The sequence below is a fragment of the Lepidochelys kempii genome, chromosome 11, assembly GCF_965140265.1.
Source record: "Lepidochelys kempii isolate rLepKem1 chromosome 11, rLepKem1.hap2, whole genome shotgun sequence".
NCBI classification, from domain to species: domain Eukaryota; kingdom Metazoa; phylum Chordata; order Testudines; family Cheloniidae; genus Lepidochelys; species Lepidochelys kempii.
Genome location: NC_133266.1, coordinates 61081037 through 61100425, shown reverse-complemented (window position 1 = coordinate 61100425; position 19389 = coordinate 61081037). Strand labels below are relative to the sequence as shown.

The 19389-nt window shown below is 44.5% G+C and overlaps 1 protein-coding gene across 1 annotated transcript; it reads right to left on the bottom strand.

Annotated features, from left to right (window-relative positions):
• Positions 1–3837: 3837 nt before the first annotated feature.
• Positions 3838–7646, bottom strand: CTLA4 (cytotoxic T-lymphocyte associated protein 4). The gene is made up of 4 exons (XM_073304763.1): positions 7498–7646; positions 5748–6098; positions 5193–5302; positions 3838–4161 (listed from the first exon to the last, which is right to left on the bottom strand). Exons 1-4 carry the CDS (start codon positions 7553–7555, stop codon positions 4063–4065), a joined length of 618 nt encoding a protein of 205 aa, XP_073160864.1. The 5' UTR covers positions 7556–7646; the 3' UTR covers positions 3838–4062.
• Between the last annotated feature and the right edge of the window lie 11743 nt (positions 7647–19389).

The window sequence follows — 19389 nt, the reverse complement described above, 5'->3', positions numbered from 1 at the left end:
CAGACTACTGCACTGGGTAGCACAGCATGGAGAGGAGGTGACCAGCCCTCTGTGGAGAAAGAAGTGGTTCGGGACTATTTAGAAAAGCTGGACGAGCACAAGTCCATGGGACCGGATGCGCTGCATCCAAGAGTGCTAAAGGAGTTGGCGGATGTGATCGCAGACCCATTGGCCATTATCTTTGAAAACTCATGGCGACCCAGGGAAGTCCCAGATGACTGGAAAAAGGCTAATGTAGTGCCCATCTTTAAAAAAGGGAAGAAGGAGGATCCTGGGAACTACAGGCCAGTCAGCCTCACCTCAGTCCCTGGAAAAATCATGGAGCAGGGCCTCAAGGAATCAATTCTGAAGCACTTAGAGGAGAGGAAAGTGATCAGGAACAGTCAGCATGGATTCACCAAGGGCAAGTCATGCCTGACTAATCTAATTGCCATCTATGACGAGTTAACTGGCTCTGTGGATGAGGGGAAAGCGGTGGACGTGTTGTTCCTTGACTTTAGCAAAGCTTTTGACACAGTCTCCCACAGTATTCTTCCCAGCAAGTTAAAGAAGTATGGGCTGGATGAATGGGCTAGAAGGTGGATAGAAAGTTGGATAGTTTGTCGGGCTCAACGGGTAGTGGTCAATGGCTCCATGTCTAGTTGGCAGCCGGTATCAAGTGGAGTGCCCCAAGGGTCGGTCCTTGGGCCGGTTTTGTTTAATATCTTCATAAATGACTGGAGGATGGTGTGGATTGCACCCTCAGCAAGTTTGAAGATGACACTAAACTGGGAGGAGCGGTAGATACGGAGGAGGGTAGGGATAGGGCCCTAGACAAATTAGAGGATTGGGCCAAAAGAAATCTGATGAGGTTCAACAAGGACAAGTGCAGAGTCCTGCACTTAGGACGGAAGAACCCCATGCACTGCTACAGAGTAGGGACCGAATGGCTAGGCAGCAATTCTGCGGAAAAGGACCTAGGGGTTATAGTGGACGAGAAGCTGAATATGAGTCAACAGTGTGCCGTTGTTGCCAAGAAGGCCAATTGGCATTTTGGGATGTATAAGTAGGGGCATTGCTAGCAGATCGAGGGACGTGATCGTTCCCCTCTATTCGACATTGGTGAGGCCTCATCTGGGGTACTGTGTCCAGTTTTGGGCCCCACACTACAAGAAGGATGTGGAAAAATTGGAAAACGTCCAGCGGAGGGCAACAAAAATGATTAGGGGACTGGAACACATGAGTTATGAGGAGAGGCTAAGGGAACTGGGATTGTTTCATCTGCGGAGGAGAAGAAAGAGGGGGGATTTGATAGCTGCTTTCAACTACCTGAAAGGGGATTCCAAAGAGGATGGATCTAGACTGTTCTCAGTGGGAGCTGATGACAGAACAAGGAGTAATGGTCTCAAGTTGCAGTGGGGGAGGTTTAGGTTGGATATTAGGAAAAACTTTTTCACTAGGAGGGTGGTGAAACACTGGAATGCGTTACCTAGGGAGGTGGTGGAATCTCCTTCCTTAGAAGTTTTTAAGGTCAGGCTTGACAAAGCCCTTGCTGGGATGATTTAGTTGGGGATTGGTCCTGCTTTGAGCAGGGGGTTGGACTAGATGACCTCCTGAGGTCCCTTCCAACCCTGATATTCTATGATTCTGTGGTACTCCTTTCAGCCATCTTTACCCATAATTCCTCAACCAAAACAATTAAAATCTTCCACGGAACTACTTACCCCTGTAAATTCACATGTGCAGTGAGCAGCCCAAGTAATTCATCACCCTTTCTCTTTTAATGTAGAAAGATACTGTTGCACAGCCTCAAATGTTGAGCTGACCAGCCACGTTCTGCTTATTCATCAAATAGCCAGGGATGGGGGGAAGGGAGACTGTGATGAGAGAAAGAGGCATATGGTCACTGCTTCAACTTACGGTTGATGCCCGCCACTACAGGTTAGAGCAGCCTTCCCGCCGGTCTAAATTAGGTAAGGGAAACAAACAGCTGGCCTCTCTTTTGTGTTGCACTGCACCTCTTCCATGTTTGAGGCTGATAATTTAAAAATGGCTGGGAGGCAGGGAAACAATCATATAAGAGCACATAAGAAAAGTGGAATCTACACTGTGGTGCATGCTGGGATCAGTGGTGCAGATAATAATCATATGGATGCCCCATCAGGGGTTGCCAGAGCCTCACTGACTCTGGTTCTCAAATAAGCCAATGCATCAAATCAGTTTGTGGAAAAGAGCAGAGGTGGAGGTCCTGTAGGGCAAGACAATGAGTATCACTGGAATGGAGATTCCCTGAGAACTGAGCTTCGCACTCTTCAAAGAAGGGCCGCTACTGTACATACTGTATAGAGATAGACATAGATAATCTTAAGTCTGGGCTTTATACTGTATTCATCACTCCAGTATCTGATGTAAACTAACTGAACATTATTGCAAATAAAAGCTGAATTGAAATACCCTTTTCTTCTATATTGCCATATCAGCTGATTTCGGTCCATTTAATTGTCTGCTTGAAAATGTGCCAGAGCAGACCCAGCTTAAAGGAATGATGATCATTTGTGTACATAACGTGCAGCTCAGTTGCTGGAAGAGGAAAGATCATGGTATGGCAACATCAGCAGGAATGATTTAAGTACTGGCGTGCAAGTACAAAATACTGCCATTGATGTCCACCTTTGTTTTCCTGAGCTGCTGAAAAGGAGAGTGTTGCTTCTCTTTCCCACGCTGGGGATTATTCATGTGATATGTTTAGAGCACGTAATATGAAGATGACTATCTTAGCCAAAGGGATCAGAGTGGAGAACTTTGCCCTCAACATATCACATGATTGAGAGAGAGCTTTTTTCAGAGATGGAAAAAGGAAATTATGTTCTGGAACTGGGACCAGCTTTTTGCATTAAGATCGACAAAACGTGCCACACAAATCCTTACAGTCCCCTTCTGCATGTAATTTACTGAAAACTGCCTGTGACTTTAAGTAATGCCGTGGTAACATTAGTTAGGCAAAGGGACCATCGGCCAGATTTTAACGGTGAGCACTGAGTACTTGAAGGAGGAAATCTGAAAACAGACGTGATAGTGAGCACACGGGCAATGCCCGTGTGTGGGCACCAGAGTGTAAAAACACAGAGTTAGAAGGTAATGGGTTCCTTTGGCATTACTGCTTTCTAACATGTAGCCACTTCCTGTTTCTTCTGAGAATCGTGAATGAAAAATTAACTTGACTTCAGGAAAAGCCTTAAGGTTTTTATTGAACTGTACATAACTAATAAACAAACTTATACACTTTCTTCATTTTCATGGAAAATAGTCTTTCAATGCAGCGCCAGACTTTCTGCCGTTAGGATTGATGCTAATTTAGCATTTCGTAAAAAGCAAGACTCCAACAGAGCTGGAGCATTCTCACAGCAATAGGCTAATAAGGCTCCTGCAGTGAGACCTTTTCTCTTGAGCAGCTCAAATGCCATCCGTGGTCACTCCTGCACAACATTGCTGTGACAATGGCAGAAAAGTTGCTGAGATCAGCCCTTCCCAGCAGCAGTGTCCTCACCAGCCTCAGCTGGCGCTTCCAGGGGAATGCTAAGCGCTGACGCAAGAAATGGCACCAAATGCACAGCGCTACATGGAAACACATCAACACTCCTTTATACCTAAAGGTATCTCAGGCTCACAAATACCTATGTTTAACTTTGCAATGACACACAAGCCTCTGCCTTAATAGTGTTTGATTTCAATTGGTCAACACATATGCTGAAGTTTGACGGCAAGACATTTGAGTGCAACAGTAATAGCTCTTAATGCTACATATAGGCTACCTGATGGTACAATATAACTCTCAGAATCAACGGCCAAAAGGTAGTCATATTTGTGTGACAGGCGTATCCTTGAAATATTAATGCATAACCTTCTCATTAAACTATTCTATTCCAAACTGTAGACATTCTGTAGAAATTGCAGGGTATGTTCTTTTCTCCCCCTTCACCTTTTTATATTAGGAAATCTTATTTTATTTGTTTATATTAGAAAGCCAAACAAGTAGAATCTCCATCACAGCTAGAAAATTGCTCTGTGCTGTTTTCTTGTGCTTCAGCGAATGACGATGTGATATGGCTTAACTTTCTTCTCCTCTTCCTCTGAAGTCATTTTCACATAGAGCCCAGTAGTGAGATATTTCCTCTTCCGTATCTATAAAATATGTGAAGAAAATAAGATAAATCCAATGTCACACTTGACAACGAAGACAGACGCTTAATCAGTGACTGTCATGTTCTGAAGAACAGTGATAAGCAAAATTTGTTGGCGTGCCCACACTGTCGGGGTGGGTGGGAAGGGGAATCTGTTCTAGTCACCTTCCCTTAACTCTGTCTCTCTGGTAGGGTGAGATAATTATGCACTTGTCAGTGGAGGGAAGAGCAGCCATCATAGAGGAGCATTAGGTAACAGTAGCCAAACCCTCCCTGAATTAGCACTAAAGAGGTGTTCAAGCTGCAAAGTTCAGTTCTGTACCAAAATTGTAGGTGTTCGGATCTAGGAGTTTGATGGGGCTCAAAAAGCCAGGAACTAGTTGAAAAGGATGGATCTGGATCTGAGTGCCCAGTAGTTCGGGGTGTTTGGATCTGAGGTTTGGGTTCTGGTCCATTTCTAACTGACAGTATACACACGCCCTTCTCACCAGCTGAGAGACAGGGAAGGCCAGGGCTCTGTCCCTCCATTGCCTTCAATTTGTGCCATTTACACCTGGGGAAAGTAGGTGTAACATACTGCCGGGTCAAAGTTCTCTACTCTCACCTCTGGTCACTTTTTACATTCACTTTGCACAGAGGTGAATGAGGACAGAGTGCCAGGCCCCAGATAGTGGCTGAGTCAGTGATGTGGAACAGAGTACGTACAAAGACTGATATTGTCTTAGATCCCAGTAATGGCTGGTGCCCGCTGCTTAGGATTCCAGAGCAGTCAGGTTAGTGCAGAAACTAACCAGGGATCAGATTCACCAGTATGATCTGACTGCTTTCTGCCACTCTAGCAATACAAAGCAGCCATAAACTGCCTTAAAAGCAAGGTCTCTGGCTGCTTTTCAGCACTGGAACAACAAACAGGAGCCAGAGCATTCCAGTGACTCTGTCCCTATCATTTTTTTTTCTGTGATCTGATCTTTCATTCTGCCATATTTATGCAATTAAGTGTAAACTGTATGATGCTCCAGCTATGGCACTTACCACTTTGTTCAAGACACAGGCTGTGATGAGGATACTGTAAATAAACAATCCTGAAGCAGCTGCTCCTAATATCCAGAGATACAGGTCAGTGTCTGGGCAGGGCTCTGGATCTGAAATACATCAGATTAAACGTGACATTGGGAAGGAAGCTGTCACAATTCATTAACCTTTTTGGGCACTGCACCCCTCCGTAACAGAACTCAGGGTCAAATCCTCCAATCCATACCCTCTCAAAAATCCAATTGACCTTAATGGGAGTTTGACCTGGGTAATGACTGCATGAGTGGCCTTCTCTGGTTATGTACTTATATGCACACATCCATCTACACACACACATACAATATGGGGCATTGCTCTTACAGCCCAAGTATGCACCGATCATTGAATGCATCATGTCTGCCTTAGCTCTACAAGTGGTTCTTAAAGAGAGAAGAGCAAATAATGGTTTTCAAAGTTGGAAACTGATTTTAACACTGACTCTTGTTTCAACAAAATAGCAGCTTACTAAACCATAGATCAGAGAATAATGTAGTATAGTCAGGGTGCTTTGCTCACCAATGACAAAGAGCTGTGTTCCCTTTCCGGTGTTCATATAATAGGGTGGTGGGTACAGCCGCTCCATCTTGCAGATGTATAGGCCAGCATCAGTAGCATGCAGCCCCATGAGAGTGAGGGTCACATTGTTTTGGCTGGGGATGACATGACACTGAATGATCTTTTCCACAATGAACATCTCGTACTCAGTTGTGTAGGTTGAAGCACAGATTTCGGTGTACTCCTTGCCCGTCTGTTTAAGCAGGGTCACTCGGATTTCCTCTGCATTCCCAATGTGCTTATATTCACACACCAAATTGGCAACTCCTTGCCTGTTGGCCAATACCACTGCTGGCTGGGTCACTTCGATAGCTGTGATCAAAGGCAGAGCATGATGATCAATTAACACATTAAAGAAATGCGCTTCAATAATATGTAAGCTCTTACTTAAAACCTATAAAAGCAAAGAAAGAGATTCCACCCTGAAGATCCTTCATCCCTGGACCCAAACTGTGCCGGATCCTTTTGGAAGAGATATGAGATTTCCTTTCACTCCCAGTATGTAGACTTTTTTTTCAGCGCCTGCATTAATGTACTAAAAATCCTTAAGAAGGAATTCTGCAGTTTCTGAACACCCATTGTGATAGCTGATTTGGAGATCTCCGCTGTTTCTCATTCTTTAATAGCATATGATGTGGACCCACATAATGGACTGTGTATACTGCAGGTTTCCTTCTTTGAATAAAGCATTTTTAATATATCAGAAGGCATGAAAGGGACTTCAAATACTAAAACTTTATGTATTATATGTTGGGGATTGGTCCTGCTTTTGAGCAGGGGGTTGGACTAGATGACCTCCTGAGGTCCCTTCCAACCCTGATACTCTATGATTCTATGATTGGGGATTGTGGAAATTTAAACCAAATTGTCTAAAAAGTAGAAATAAACTCCAAGGCTGATAAATTTTGACCAGGAACACACTTGATCATTAGGGTTAACAACAGATCTGGTCAGAATACTATTTTGCAAAAAATTTCTGTTTTTTTTTTTGTTTTTTTTTATCTGGGGCAGGGGAGGAAGAGTTGCTCACATTTCTTTTCTTTGAAACCTTTTAACCAACTCTACTTGCCGCTGGAGTTACATTGAACAAATTCTGATAAAACACAGCAAAACATTTGAAATAAAATTCACAAGTTAAAAAACATCTGCTACACACATCTCTAGCTTTACAGGTTGCAATGTACCACTGCTCTTCATAACTCTGTAGTTTTCACTTTCTATATGGAAGTCAATGAATTTTGCGTGAGTAAGAACTGCAGGGACTGACTTGTTACCATGAGCTGGATTCAAGTTTGGATTATTCCCTGCCAAGGGAGGGTTTATTTTCTCTGTGGCTGCCAGTGCTAGAGAAGGGGAAACCACAAGCTCTTTGTCCACTCAACTCCTATCTCTACAGTAACAATTTCATGCAGAGGATCTGATTTAAACAAACAAACTTTTTTTATATATTCCTGATCAATACAGGAGTCTTTCCTAGCACCCCTAATAACTCTGCTGCTCTGGAATCTTTGCCTATTTTCCCAGTAAAGTTGCAGTGCATTGTATTGGACTTGTCCACCGAGAATCCCTTGACTTTCCCAGCCTGTGCTCTTCAGAGACCCCGCCTCAAATATGTCCTCTCCTTGCTATACTGAATCACTGTCCTGCAAAGGGGTGAAACTGAGAAAATGTCAACACCCCCAGACACCTTCGGTCTCCTTGATCTACCCACCTTTGGTGATGCCAGTGGCTGTGCTGAGAAAGCCAATGGTGGTCAATAGCGTGAGCATTCCAGCGAAGAGACAGCCGTTAGAAAGTTTGAAGTTGCCTGTTGCCTTCTAACACCAAGTCCAGATGGAATTAAATCAGATTTATAATCAGAACTGCAGGGAAAAGGGCAAGACCTTTCAGGATACTGAACCTCGAAATGTTTGAACCCACACAGATTCAGTGTATGTATATATACCTCTGATCCCAAATACACACACACACACTATACCCGAAAGTGCATGAGACTTTGTTTTGGTTTTACAAGAAGGGAAGTAGTGGGTTTGATTAATACGTGCAGAGTTAACCTCAAACAGCTATGAACAAAACAACGATTCAGCAAGTGGAAAATGTATTCAATCCGAAATCTATCATGCGTTATACTTTAAGAATTGGGGGAGGAAAGAGAATGAAAGAATAGTTCAGCCCCTCCTTTGGCAATGCAGAGTTGAAGTTCCTGAAATCACCAGGTATTTCCTTTTAAGGAAAAATACCTTTTAAGAACATACCTTTTCAAAGTGTCTACCTGTTTAAGGTTATGTAAGCTTTGAAAATTATCTTGTGTTTTTGTGTGAGAGTCTGTCAGGTCCACGGAAAAGTCACTGTGGATCATTGGCTAAAGAGGTTTTAAAGTACTATAAATATGTGTCTACATAATAGGCCATTACTTTTTCTTTTTTTCTTCAACCTATTAAGCTCTTATATAATGTGCCTAAAGGTATATAAATGGACCACCACAGATGCAGAACACCCGTGAATTGGTCTATGAACTAGAAAAAACTGATGAAAAATACTGTAATTTTTTATTAAGATGGTAGACTACAGCAACTCCAAGGAAGTGTTTCAGAGTAACAGCCGTGTTAGTCTGTATTCGCAAAAAGAAAAGGAGGACTTGCGGCACCTTAGAGACTAACCAATTTATTTGAGCATGAGCTTTCGTGAGCTACAGCTCACTTCATCGGATGCATACCGTGGAAACTGCAGAAGACACAGAGACCCTCTGTGTGTATATAATGTCTGCTGCAGTTTCCACGGTATGCATCCGATGAAGTGAGCTGTAGCTCACGAAAGCTCATGCTCAGATAAATTTGTTAGTCTCTAAGGTGCCACAAGTACTCCTTTTCTTTTTCCAAGGAAGTGCTAACAGTTGGGTATAATATATATATAGTGGCATAGTTACACAAGGGAGAGCATTTACTACTGTGTAATTTAGGTGGGATGCCCATATAGCAATAATGATAGCATGAAGAGAGCCATAATTTGCTCTTACCCATGAGCACACAGTAAATAAAAATAGTGTATAGTAACTCAAAGTTGTGTGAAAATAACTGGTTGGGCCTATATCATATTGTTGGTTGGACAAATTAAAATCAATTCATAAATAAATTCTGTCATACTATCAATTACCATGATATAAATGAGCTTTCAGAGGTGAATTACTGGCCCATTCTTGACCCTGACTTATCCAGAGTAAAGACAGAGTTGAGAACAGCATCTGTACCTTGGATTTTGCATGCAGTTAAGTGAATGATGCCTTTTAGCCCTCATCAACCATAGTTTAATCTGCTGGTGGCTGATGGGGACTGCATATGGAGTATGCAATTAACTGATAAGCTTTTGGGGGGAATGCATTACAAAACTCAACGCTCATTGCACAGACACCTGTTGTCACTTGGTACCTTGCTACAGTAAGGATATGAGATGCCATGGTCCTACCGTTGCTCTGGGAAATATTCTGCTTCCTTACTGTTTCTTTTCTGAGGGTGCCTTTTTGGAAGAAGAAGACACTTTTCTGTGTTCTCCGCTCAGCAGCCTTATGCTGGAATGACTGTGGTTCTATCTAAGTAAGGCTGAATGTGGCTCCCTGTGAAGACAGCTGATGCTGCTCCTCTTTTCATTGGCAGGAGCTGATTGAGAGTAGCACAAAACTGTCCTCTCCAGGGGTGGACAGTGCTTACCCTACCGTGCGGCCTGCTTTTGCCAGCCTGGGAAAGAAGGGCCCAACATTACCTTCAATCCTGAGTGAGAGGATGCTGGTGCAAGACTGATGGGCCAGCTGCTTTGAGCTGATGAGCTTCCTACAGACCAAGACCCTGTCGGTCTACACTGTAATAACACATCTACAGCTGGCCTGCATCAGCTGACTCGGGCTCACAGGGCTCGGCCTGCAGGGCTATAAAACTGCTGTGTAAACATCTAGGCTTGGGCTGGAGCCTGGGCTCTTGGAGCCTTCCTTGTGGTGCAGTCACAGAACTTGGGCTCCAACCCAAGCCCAAACGTCTACACTGCAGTTTTATAGCCCCACAGCCCAAGCCCCAGGCAGCTAAACACAGGCCAGCTGTAGGTGTTTTATTAGAGTATAGACTTACCCTAAGGGTCTAGGGATGGTCCATCCACCCCCATTGTACCTCAGAAACTCCCTGTGGGTTACACCAAGTCCCCTGATCCAGGCTGTGCTAAGCCATCAACCCCAGGTACCCAGCACCACAGATTCCTCCAATATTATCTCTTTACTGCCACGTGTTTTTATGGCTACCCTTTTGTTTTCTCCTCACTTCACCATACCACCGGCACCATCACCTGGTCTTTGTCCTTCCTCTCCCCTCTCCCGTGCCTGTCCCCACCCCACCACTCCTTCCCATCTCCCTGCCCATTCCCACCCTCCAACTTCTGCTCTCCCCATGCCCCCTGCTGTCTCCCTGACCCATCCCTCCCTCTGAACTCCCTCACACTTGCCCTCTGCAATCTCTCCTCTCCCTCCTCACCTCAGTTCCACCCACACACACACAGCCAATAAATGGGCGGAGAGGAAATAAAACAAAGAAACTGCTTCTGTACATTTAATGGGACCGTACAGCTTGGCAGAATAGCCTCATGATCGTATTACTGTAGCCCATATTCTTCCTTCTCCCATGTTCCTATTCATATATTCTCTCACCTACTGGCCCTGATTCTCAGTTGGTCCATTCCTGCACAGGAATGGGGCTGGGGGTGGAAGAGATAGTGAAGGTAGGTGGCGTTAAGTCCCTCTCTGTTTCCACATTGCATTCTGACGCAGGGAGGAATCTGCCTGACCTCTGGTTTCACTTAGAGCAGCCGCAGGCCTGTTCTAAATTAAACTCCGTTTCCTACAGGCCTCAGTGCACAACGCACTCCAGCCCTCTCACCTCAGAAATCTCCCTTCCCTGTCCCTGGACCACCTCTGCCACTGCTGATGCTGTGCTACTCAGAGAGGGGTCCAGGTGCTAACTGTGCTTGTGATGACTTTGAGGTTCAGAATTCCTTCACTGGTGGTATTCCCAGAGGCTGTCATGTCTAAAATGAAAATGTAAACTCTTTGGGGTGGGTGGCTAGGTTTTATTTGTTATGGAGCCCAGCATATACATAACAGTATTTTTTCCTTTTTCCCCAGGGGCCACATAACTCTCCAAATAACAGGTGAGCCTTTCTACTCCACATGGGCTACTCTAAGTACCATCATCATGGTCTTCACTGGGTGACTTCCCGAGCTAAATGCCTTAACAGCTTGAGCTAAAGAATCAAACTATGAGCTTTTGCAGACTTACTCTCTCTGTAGACCAAGCACAGAAAGGGATGCACAACACAGACTGAACAATGTGCAACACTACTATAACTAGGCGTATTCGGATGAGGTAGGTAACTAGGTTTCTCAATTAATTGAAAAGATCTGTGTCATTTTGGGTTGATATCTGACACTTGAAGTAATTTTACCGGCTTTTCTTTTGTTTAATAATTAGCAAGGACAAATTATCAGCTTCCATTCAGTCAAAATTCCCATTACAAACCATTGTTATTATTATTCCACAATAATTTCACACTTTTAAAAACATCTTACTTTACCCTAATGCTGTTTTTCTTCTGCATTGACAGGAACTAAAAAAACCATTGGGTTGGTGAATAACTACAGATGTAATGGGGAGAAGAAAAGTTTAACATTTGCATAGCATCTGGTTTCAGGATATCTTGTTAAGCTCAGGCTGTGAGATCATCTCTAAGTATTCACATTTTTATCACATTAGTTCACCACAAAGCTATTGAGGTTTTGAAATGCACTGTTATTTTAAAAAATAATTCAGACCTCTATACAAAAAGGCTGAAGAAAATTTTTTTTGCTAAAAAAAAGCTAAGTAAAGAAGAAAGGAAGTAGCACGGTGACTGGAAAAATAATTGATTCATTACCATTAAAGGACTAAAATCTGATTGCAAAGCCCTATATATGGCCAAGTTTGGTGGACTGATCTGGGTCCCATGGGAAACCACAATTCGCATCACACAGTCACTTAATACCGGATGTTTCAGAACTCTAGACTTTCTGTCCACCTTTAATGTGAAAATAACAAAATGGATCCCAGAGGTGTGCTGTTTACCAGTTTAAAATTAACTGAACTGGAGTTCTTAATATGCCTGCGTCTCGCAATGTAGGTGATACAACTAACTAGAATCTTTTTTTCTGAATATTTGTCACTGGGCACTAGACTACACTTCTTGTGTATCGCAAGGGAATATTGACCAATGGGCAGGGGCGTGCACAGGAATTTAAATTTTACCACTGGGGGGGGCACTGGTGAGGGACGCAGAACTCCTCTGGGGCTGAGGGGTGAGCAAACTCCTCCAGCCCCGGGGCCCTGCGCCTGGGCTGCGGCAGGGAGAGCGAGAGAGCTCCTCTTTTGTGGGGCTGTGACAGAGTTCATTCTCTCCACCACAGCCCCGGGGCTGGAGAGGTTCTGCATCCCCAGCCTATTATTGGGGGGAGTCCATGCCCCTGATTGCCCCCACTTGTGTATGCCCCTGCCAATGGCTTGCACAGGTATAGATAGGTAAGATTCAGTGGATATCTTTTACCCTGAGGTTGTTGGTAACTCCTTCTTTAGACCTCATCCTTTTTATTCACCCCACCCTTTGGAGCCACCACGGACGTTGACTCCATAATTCTATTCGATGAATGTCATTTGCCACTCTCTACTGGGACTCTGAAGTATCCATGGCTAAACTAACATGGAGAATGAATCATCTCTTAACGCTAAAGACAGTAGCTCAAAGTTAGTACTGAAGGTGCACAATAGAACATACATTCTACCCTGCAGCTAGATATCATCCTCATTTATTATTTGTTTTGCAGAAGTGGCTAAGAGCCCTAGCCATGAACCAAGACCCCTCTATGCTAGGCGCTATACAAACACAGAACAAAAAAACCAGGCCCTGCCTCAAAGATCTTATACTGCAAGGGCTTCTCTAGACTGACAGCACTGCAGTGGCATAGCTGTGCTGTAGTAGCCCATCGTGAAGATGCAAGCTATGCTGACAGGAGAGCTCCTCCCTTAGGCATAAGTACCCCATCACCCCAAGAAGCAGTAGCTTTGACAATGGGAGAAGCCCTTCAATTGATATAGCATCATCTACACTGGGGGTTAGGTCACTATAGCTACATCACTCAGGGGTATGGAAAGTCCACTCCCCTGAGCAACACAGTTGCACCGACACAAGTTGGTAGTACTGTAGAGCAAGCCTAAAGCTATGTCTACACTTAAACCACTAACTCTTCATCACAGGCACTCACTATGGGTTGTCCCTTTGCTGTAGTTAATCCACCCCCTCAAGAGGCAGTAGCTAGATGAATGGAAGAATTCTTCCATCAACCTAACGCTGTCTACACTGGACGTTGGGTCAGCTTAACTATGTCACACATGGGGGTGGATATTTCACACCCCATAGCAACTTAGCTGGGTCGACCTAATTTTTTAGTGCGGACCAGGCCCTCAGGATAAGACAAGAAACAACAGGTGAAAACAGTCAGACAGGGGAGCACAAAGAAACAGCAAGACCATATTGGTCAGCGTGATAGGCCGTGCTCTCAGCACATCAACAGCCAAACTGGTGTCAAGTGTTCTGTAGGCATCTTGGGAATGGAGAGATTTAAAGGAGGAGAATGAGATGGCTTTGCAGACGTTTACAAGGAGCTCCTCCCAAGCATGAGGGTGCTTGTTTAAAAATGTAATACATGATTAATGAAGGCTGGCATCGATCGGAGGGAGGAGTCGAGAGCTCAGTCGTGAATGAGGGGTGATGGGCTCGGAAGGGCCTTGAAAGTTTCTTTGCTGTGATGGAGAAAGGGGAGCCGGTGGAGGGATGCAAAGAGAGCAGCAGCACAATCAAAGCAATGAGCTAGGAAAATCTTTGCAGCGGCATTCTGACTAGACATGAGTGGAGCACCATGGCATTTTTCAAGGCCAGCAAAGAGGCTGTGTAGTGAATGAGATCTGAGGAGAGGCTGGACGAGAGATTTAGCTGTGTGTTCAGTTGCATTTGACTGCACCCTGCATCTGTGGTTATTAGCTTTCCGAACCGCACAACTGGGATGCTTTCCTTGAGGTTGTCACTGGGGATTGTTGGGACGGCATGAGGCAGAAGCATGTATTGGAAGATTTTTGCAATGTAGGAGAACTTCCCTTAGATATTAGGAGTGGGGGGAACGTGACTAGCAAGTGGATCGGGAGGGATGGTTAAGGGGAAAATATGAGTGGCTGGACCAGGGAAGGACCTTATCTCCCCCTTTAATGTACTCAGACTCATAATATGAATTTAAAGACACATTCCCCCCAAAAAAAGATCCCTGAATAAAAGCATGTTTCAGCGGAGTCCACCTACTACTCTGCCCTCTCCCCTCCCCCTCAAATTACACTCTTTCAATAAAACTACAAATAATGAGGTTTTAAAAGTCTGGAAATAAACTGTTAAGTGATGCAGACAATTCCCTGCTGCCATAGAATCATCCTTCACTAACATCCTACCTGACTGATCCCCTGCACCCAACCTTAACTTTGCCCCCTTGGAGTTTTGATCTGTACTGGAAATCTGCTGTTAACTGCATACTGTTGATTTTACATATTGCTAATTAAATGCACAGTAAGGCATACAGTGCCAGGGTGCATTGAGTTATGTCAGTCTGTGAGCGCTTATCAAGTGATGTGCTGGTGAAGCAGAATGATACTTTCATGAGTAAAATCGGCCTGATAGATCTGTTTGGTGTTAAGAAATAATGGGCTTATTACGTGGTATTGAAGGTTTATGTAGGTGTGTGTGTGTGCCTTGAACGTTTGTATTTTATTATATAAGGACTAATGTAGGTAGGTTTTTTTGTATTCAGGCTCAAAGGTTTGAAAGTTGATTTTGGGTGCTTCTGTTTTTGCATAACCAATTTGAAACACCTTAAGAGGGCTGGTTTTTATTGAATGGGTACAGAGTACACAAGGCTCCTTTAGGTGTCTTTACCGTAAAATGCCCGCAATCAATAGTCACCTTTGGAAAGAATGGCCAGCATTTGTAGTGTATCTTAGTGTTACGAATATTGGAAGTGAATCCCTTGAATGGGATATAGGATTTTCTAATCTCTTATTGATAATGTTTTTTGTGCATATATTTTTGTCAATGTTAGACGGACGTTTTGGGGCCAAGGTAGCTAAGGTAGGATAACACTGAGGGATGAAGTCGTTTTTAGTACCGGGGAGCTGGATCAATCCCTTTGCTGTTCATTTCCAGACTTTTTAACGATCGTATTTTTTGAAGGTGTAAAAAATGTTTTGTAAAGAAAATGTAATTGTTATCCTGTGACCCCATTTCCCGTAGCTCTTTGTACAGCTAAGGAGGGAGTGGAGGAGGCTTTTGCTGAGCTTGGGATTGGTAAAGGGTGTGTAGGGCTGGTCGCAAGTCAGCATAGGCAGGGCCCCACATATTCCACAATTTCTCAGTCAAGGAATTTGTAGCCTGTGATGGGGTGTCTACCCCATACAAGGCTTGAAAGGGTTACGGTGGCCAGATAGGTCAATTAACTCCCCAAGCTGCACCTGGAGGAGGAGCCAGGGAACAGGGATTGATTAAATGAGGCTCAGCTGGTCAGGAACAGGAAGGGCCTGTATAAAGCCCAGGAGCTGAGAGCAGAAGCAGGCTCCAGGGAAGTACGCTGCAGTCACTCCCTGGGAGGAAGAAGGTATGTTGGGACTACAGAGGGTAACCCACAGTTACACCCTGGGAGGAAGGAGTTAGGAGCCTGGCAAACCCAAAGAGGGAGAAAGCCAGGAAGGTAGGAGAAGGCTCTGGGGGAAAGCAGCAGAAAATAGGAGTGCAGATCTTGCCACTGAGCTGGAATCCAGAGTAGAGGGAGGGTCCGTAATTCCCCACCAGCCACTGGGGATGTGGAACTAACCAGGCAGAGGACAGTAGACTGCCAGATTTCTTCTGGAAAGACTTGGTTACATAACCCCATGGAAGGGGGAGCCACAAAGCCACCTAGCCAGAGGGCTGAGTTATGAAGAGGAGGCTGCAGTTCCCGGAGCGAGAGGGGCCCGCGGGGTGAGAAAGGGTGACGGAGAAGGACACCGCCAGAGGAGGGCAGCACCTGGCAGAGCTAATCCCCAGGATGGCCAGGACGAGGCGCCATCGGCGGTGAGTGGAACCCGTGACACAGCCAAATCCACTGTTTGCCACATAACTGTGCTCCGGGATCTAAATTTTCATTAATAAAACAAATCAAAACTAGCTGTTGCCATTGTGAACAACAGCTTAAATCTGTAAACGGAGGCAGTGTTGTCTAAACTTCTCCTCCTGCATCTACCAAGTGCCTGAAATAATAGCTCTGAGAGGTGTGAACCCACAGGGATAAATCTGACACCCCAGACGTCCAGTGGTTAACTTTCCCTATGGATCGTTTCAGCAGAAACATCCAACTCATGTGCTTATCCCACAATCGCAACTGGCCTCCCACTTTTCCTCAGGTGCCAAACCCAGCTGGGAAAGCCACTGGCTTGGAATTAAAGTCTCACTTGCCATAGAGTGTACAAATCCTTGACATAAAGACAAGCTGATATCGGGCAGTAAGCTAGTAGGGTAGTGTAACTGGTAGCTGTGTAGGCTAACAGAGGCATGCATAGGAGAAGCAAGCAGAGTTCTTTTTACAGATGTTGAGTATTTAGGGTGAAAGAGCTTGTGAAGCAGGACTGCTAAATCATTAGGTGGGGAGAAAGGAAAGGAGGGCTTGTGAGTAGCCCCTCAATATGTATGTTTGTTTGTTTTTGTTTTGGGGGGGGGAGCGATAGCTCAGAGGTTTGAGCATTGGCCTGCTAAACCCAGGCTTGTGAGTTCAATCCTTGACGGGGCCATTTAGGGATCTGGGGCAAAAATTGGGGATTTTTTTTGCTTTGAGCAGGGGGCTGGACCAGATGACCTCCTGAGGTCCCTTCCAACCCTGATATTCTATGAGATTATCTGTCACAGGTTACGAAAACCAGTTAAAATCAGGCCCTAACCAAAGATGGTGGAAATCTTTTTTGAATTTTGTAATTTTGATGAAATGTTGAGTAAAAAAGGAAGGGGGAATTTTGCAAATATTTTTTCCGATGTTTTCACCAGCCCCAGCCTCAAGTGTCTGCATTTTATTTTTTAAAATATCAGCTGTTTAGCAAAAACAACAACAATGAAGCATCTCCTACTTTATCGAAATGACTTCTTCACCAATGTACTGCTAAGCCTGAGCGAAAAATGTTAAAGTTGCATTTGAGGTAGAAGAAACTGCAAGTAGATAGACATCTTTCTGGCTAAGGTTTTATCTGCTAAAAATTTCCCTTTTGTCGGCAATTTTAAATGGCCATGATATTAGCCCTCTTTTTATATTTTCAACTGACAGCAAAACGTTGTCTTGTAAAAATACAGAAGTAAAAGTCCTGATTCTCATTGACACTAAATTCTTTTCTCCATACGAAAGCTGTACCACTTCAGCTATCCCAGTACAGATAAAACCATACAGTCCCCCGATGAGTGGGTGTAGTTCGACTGGTATAAATGTGCTTTATCCTATGTAGCGATCCTCGTGAGGGAAGGGAAATAACAACATTGGTCTGTCAGTTATCCCAGTATAACTGCATCCACACTAGGGGCTGTACTGGTATCACTCTGGGTTTAAAAAAAAAAGTCGCATCCCTATTTAAAAACAAAATTTAGGTGAGATCAGGCCTTAGGCCACACTGCTCTGGAAGGGCAAAGGGACCTTAAAGTGAGTCCAAATGTAATTGACGCTCACATTAAGGCAACCTTACAATGACAGGTCGGTGTAAAATGATTTTTGTGTAAATGAGAATGGGAGCCAATACATTTTGTCTCATTGAGTTAATGAGATTACTGTGGCACTGGTTGCCTGCATGTGGTGAGTTTGGGTACTTGGAAAATGTTGCTTCTATACTGAATGCCCTTCATAAAAGTCCTGAAGCTGTGCAAAGTGGTCGCCTTCTGGGAAATGGGGTGTAGAGCATTTTACAGTACGTGCCTGCAGTGACTCAGAGCAGCTCCCCGTACAAACTGTAACCATCTTCGCTCATTTGACTGTTTAATCATTTTCTAGCTGTATTACTTTAAAACCATTCCCCCTTTTCTCCCCCAGTTTTCTCTCTGCTGCGTTTTCCTTTTGTTCACTTCAAAATGTTCCTTATCTTCAGAAATATCAGGTTCTCACTGTGGTAGAATCAAATTGTGCCATCCTGTGTGGTAAGATCGGCGAGGAAGATCGAAATGGTTAAATATGCTTGCTCATGACCAGAATTACTGGCACTGCTCGACACACAACTCTCTGACAATTATTTTGTCAGCAAAAAAAGTGATGAGCCAGCAACCCCCCTAATGGCTGCAGATCGTGAGCGGCAGCAAAAAAATGCATTCTGCTGAGGACAAACCAATGAGCCACACTGAGGACACTGCTCAGCAGCTGAGGTAGCAGAGTGCAATTAAATGAGCCAGACTGAGGCCTGGTGTTCGGCTGAAGTCAAATGAGCAGCACGGCGAGCACCAGGGCTTTGTTCAACCTCATGCATTAGCTTTGCTCCATAGTTTTACAAGCACATCCATTCAGCACTGCAAAGAAGGGATTCTTACGCGGGGGTTGGGATTCCAGGGGAGTCGCCAGAGGGTGGCTGAGGAATTGTTACAAAAACAGTTTTACAAAAAAAAAACCCCCAACCCAGCAGCTGCTAAGATCCAGTGGCTCCAAGCTAATGGGAGGGATGAAGAAGCTGTGCTCCCTCCTCCTCCTGATGCTGCCCTCTTCTGTCCCTACTGCTGCTCCTCATTTCACTGCTGTGTGCGCCCCCATGGCTGCACCATAGTCAGCGTCATGGATGGGCAGGGGGAGCCAGCTGCTCACAGTCTCCCCCAGCCCCTTGCTATGCTCAAGTGACACATCCCTGAGGCAGATCACAGTGTGGTTGGAAAACGGGAGGAAACTCTCCAGAGCCCACCTAGCTGCACCATCCACCAACAATCTACTAGACCTTTCAGCTGATCTTAAAGAGCTACACCCCTGCCTCTTGTTTGTAGTATTTACACTTGCCACTTCCATGTGGAGCTCCAAATTCTCCAGCTACTTGCCTGCATTTCTATAGTGCCTATATGACCAGTTTCTAGGCTATCGTGGGCTGGTCTGTCTTTGGAACTCATATCATTCCCAAAGCCCTTCATAATAATGGGTGTTCCTCATGTACATCCAGTGTTTAACTTTTCCCCCCTTTGTTTGAAAGGAAGGACATTGCACACATCATAGTTGGCTTGTCTGGATTACTATGCCCCTTCTAGCCAAGTGTATAAATTGTTTCTTGGAAATCATCATCTGTGGTTGCCCAAGTGCCATGGACTTCTGCCACAGTAAACGTGTTTTATGGGAAATATTGTGTAGCACAGGAGTTGATCTGTATTAACTCTTTTATAGGTAGAACTGTGCTACTCACCTGCAGCAATTCCTTAAACAATTGTTACGTGTTTTCTTCTCATTTATAATTTCAAGTTTTGTGTGAAAAGTATT

What these genes read in the sequence shown, in the direction of transcription:
- CTLA4 (XM_073304763.1), bottom strand. Translation starts at nt 7,555, where the DNA reads ATGCTCACGCTATTGACCACCATTGGCTTTCTCAGCACAGCCACTGGC. An exon ending in AACACAGCTCTTTGTCATTG is followed by an intron (nt 5,303 to 5,747) that starts GTGAGCAAAGCA and finishes GATGTATTTCAG; the next exon opens with ATCCAGAGCCCTGCCCAGAC. An exon ending in CCTGTGTCTTGAACAAAGTG is followed by an intron (nt 4,162 to 5,192) that starts GTAAGTGCCATA and finishes CATATTTTATAG; the next exon opens with ATACGGAAGAGGAAATATCT.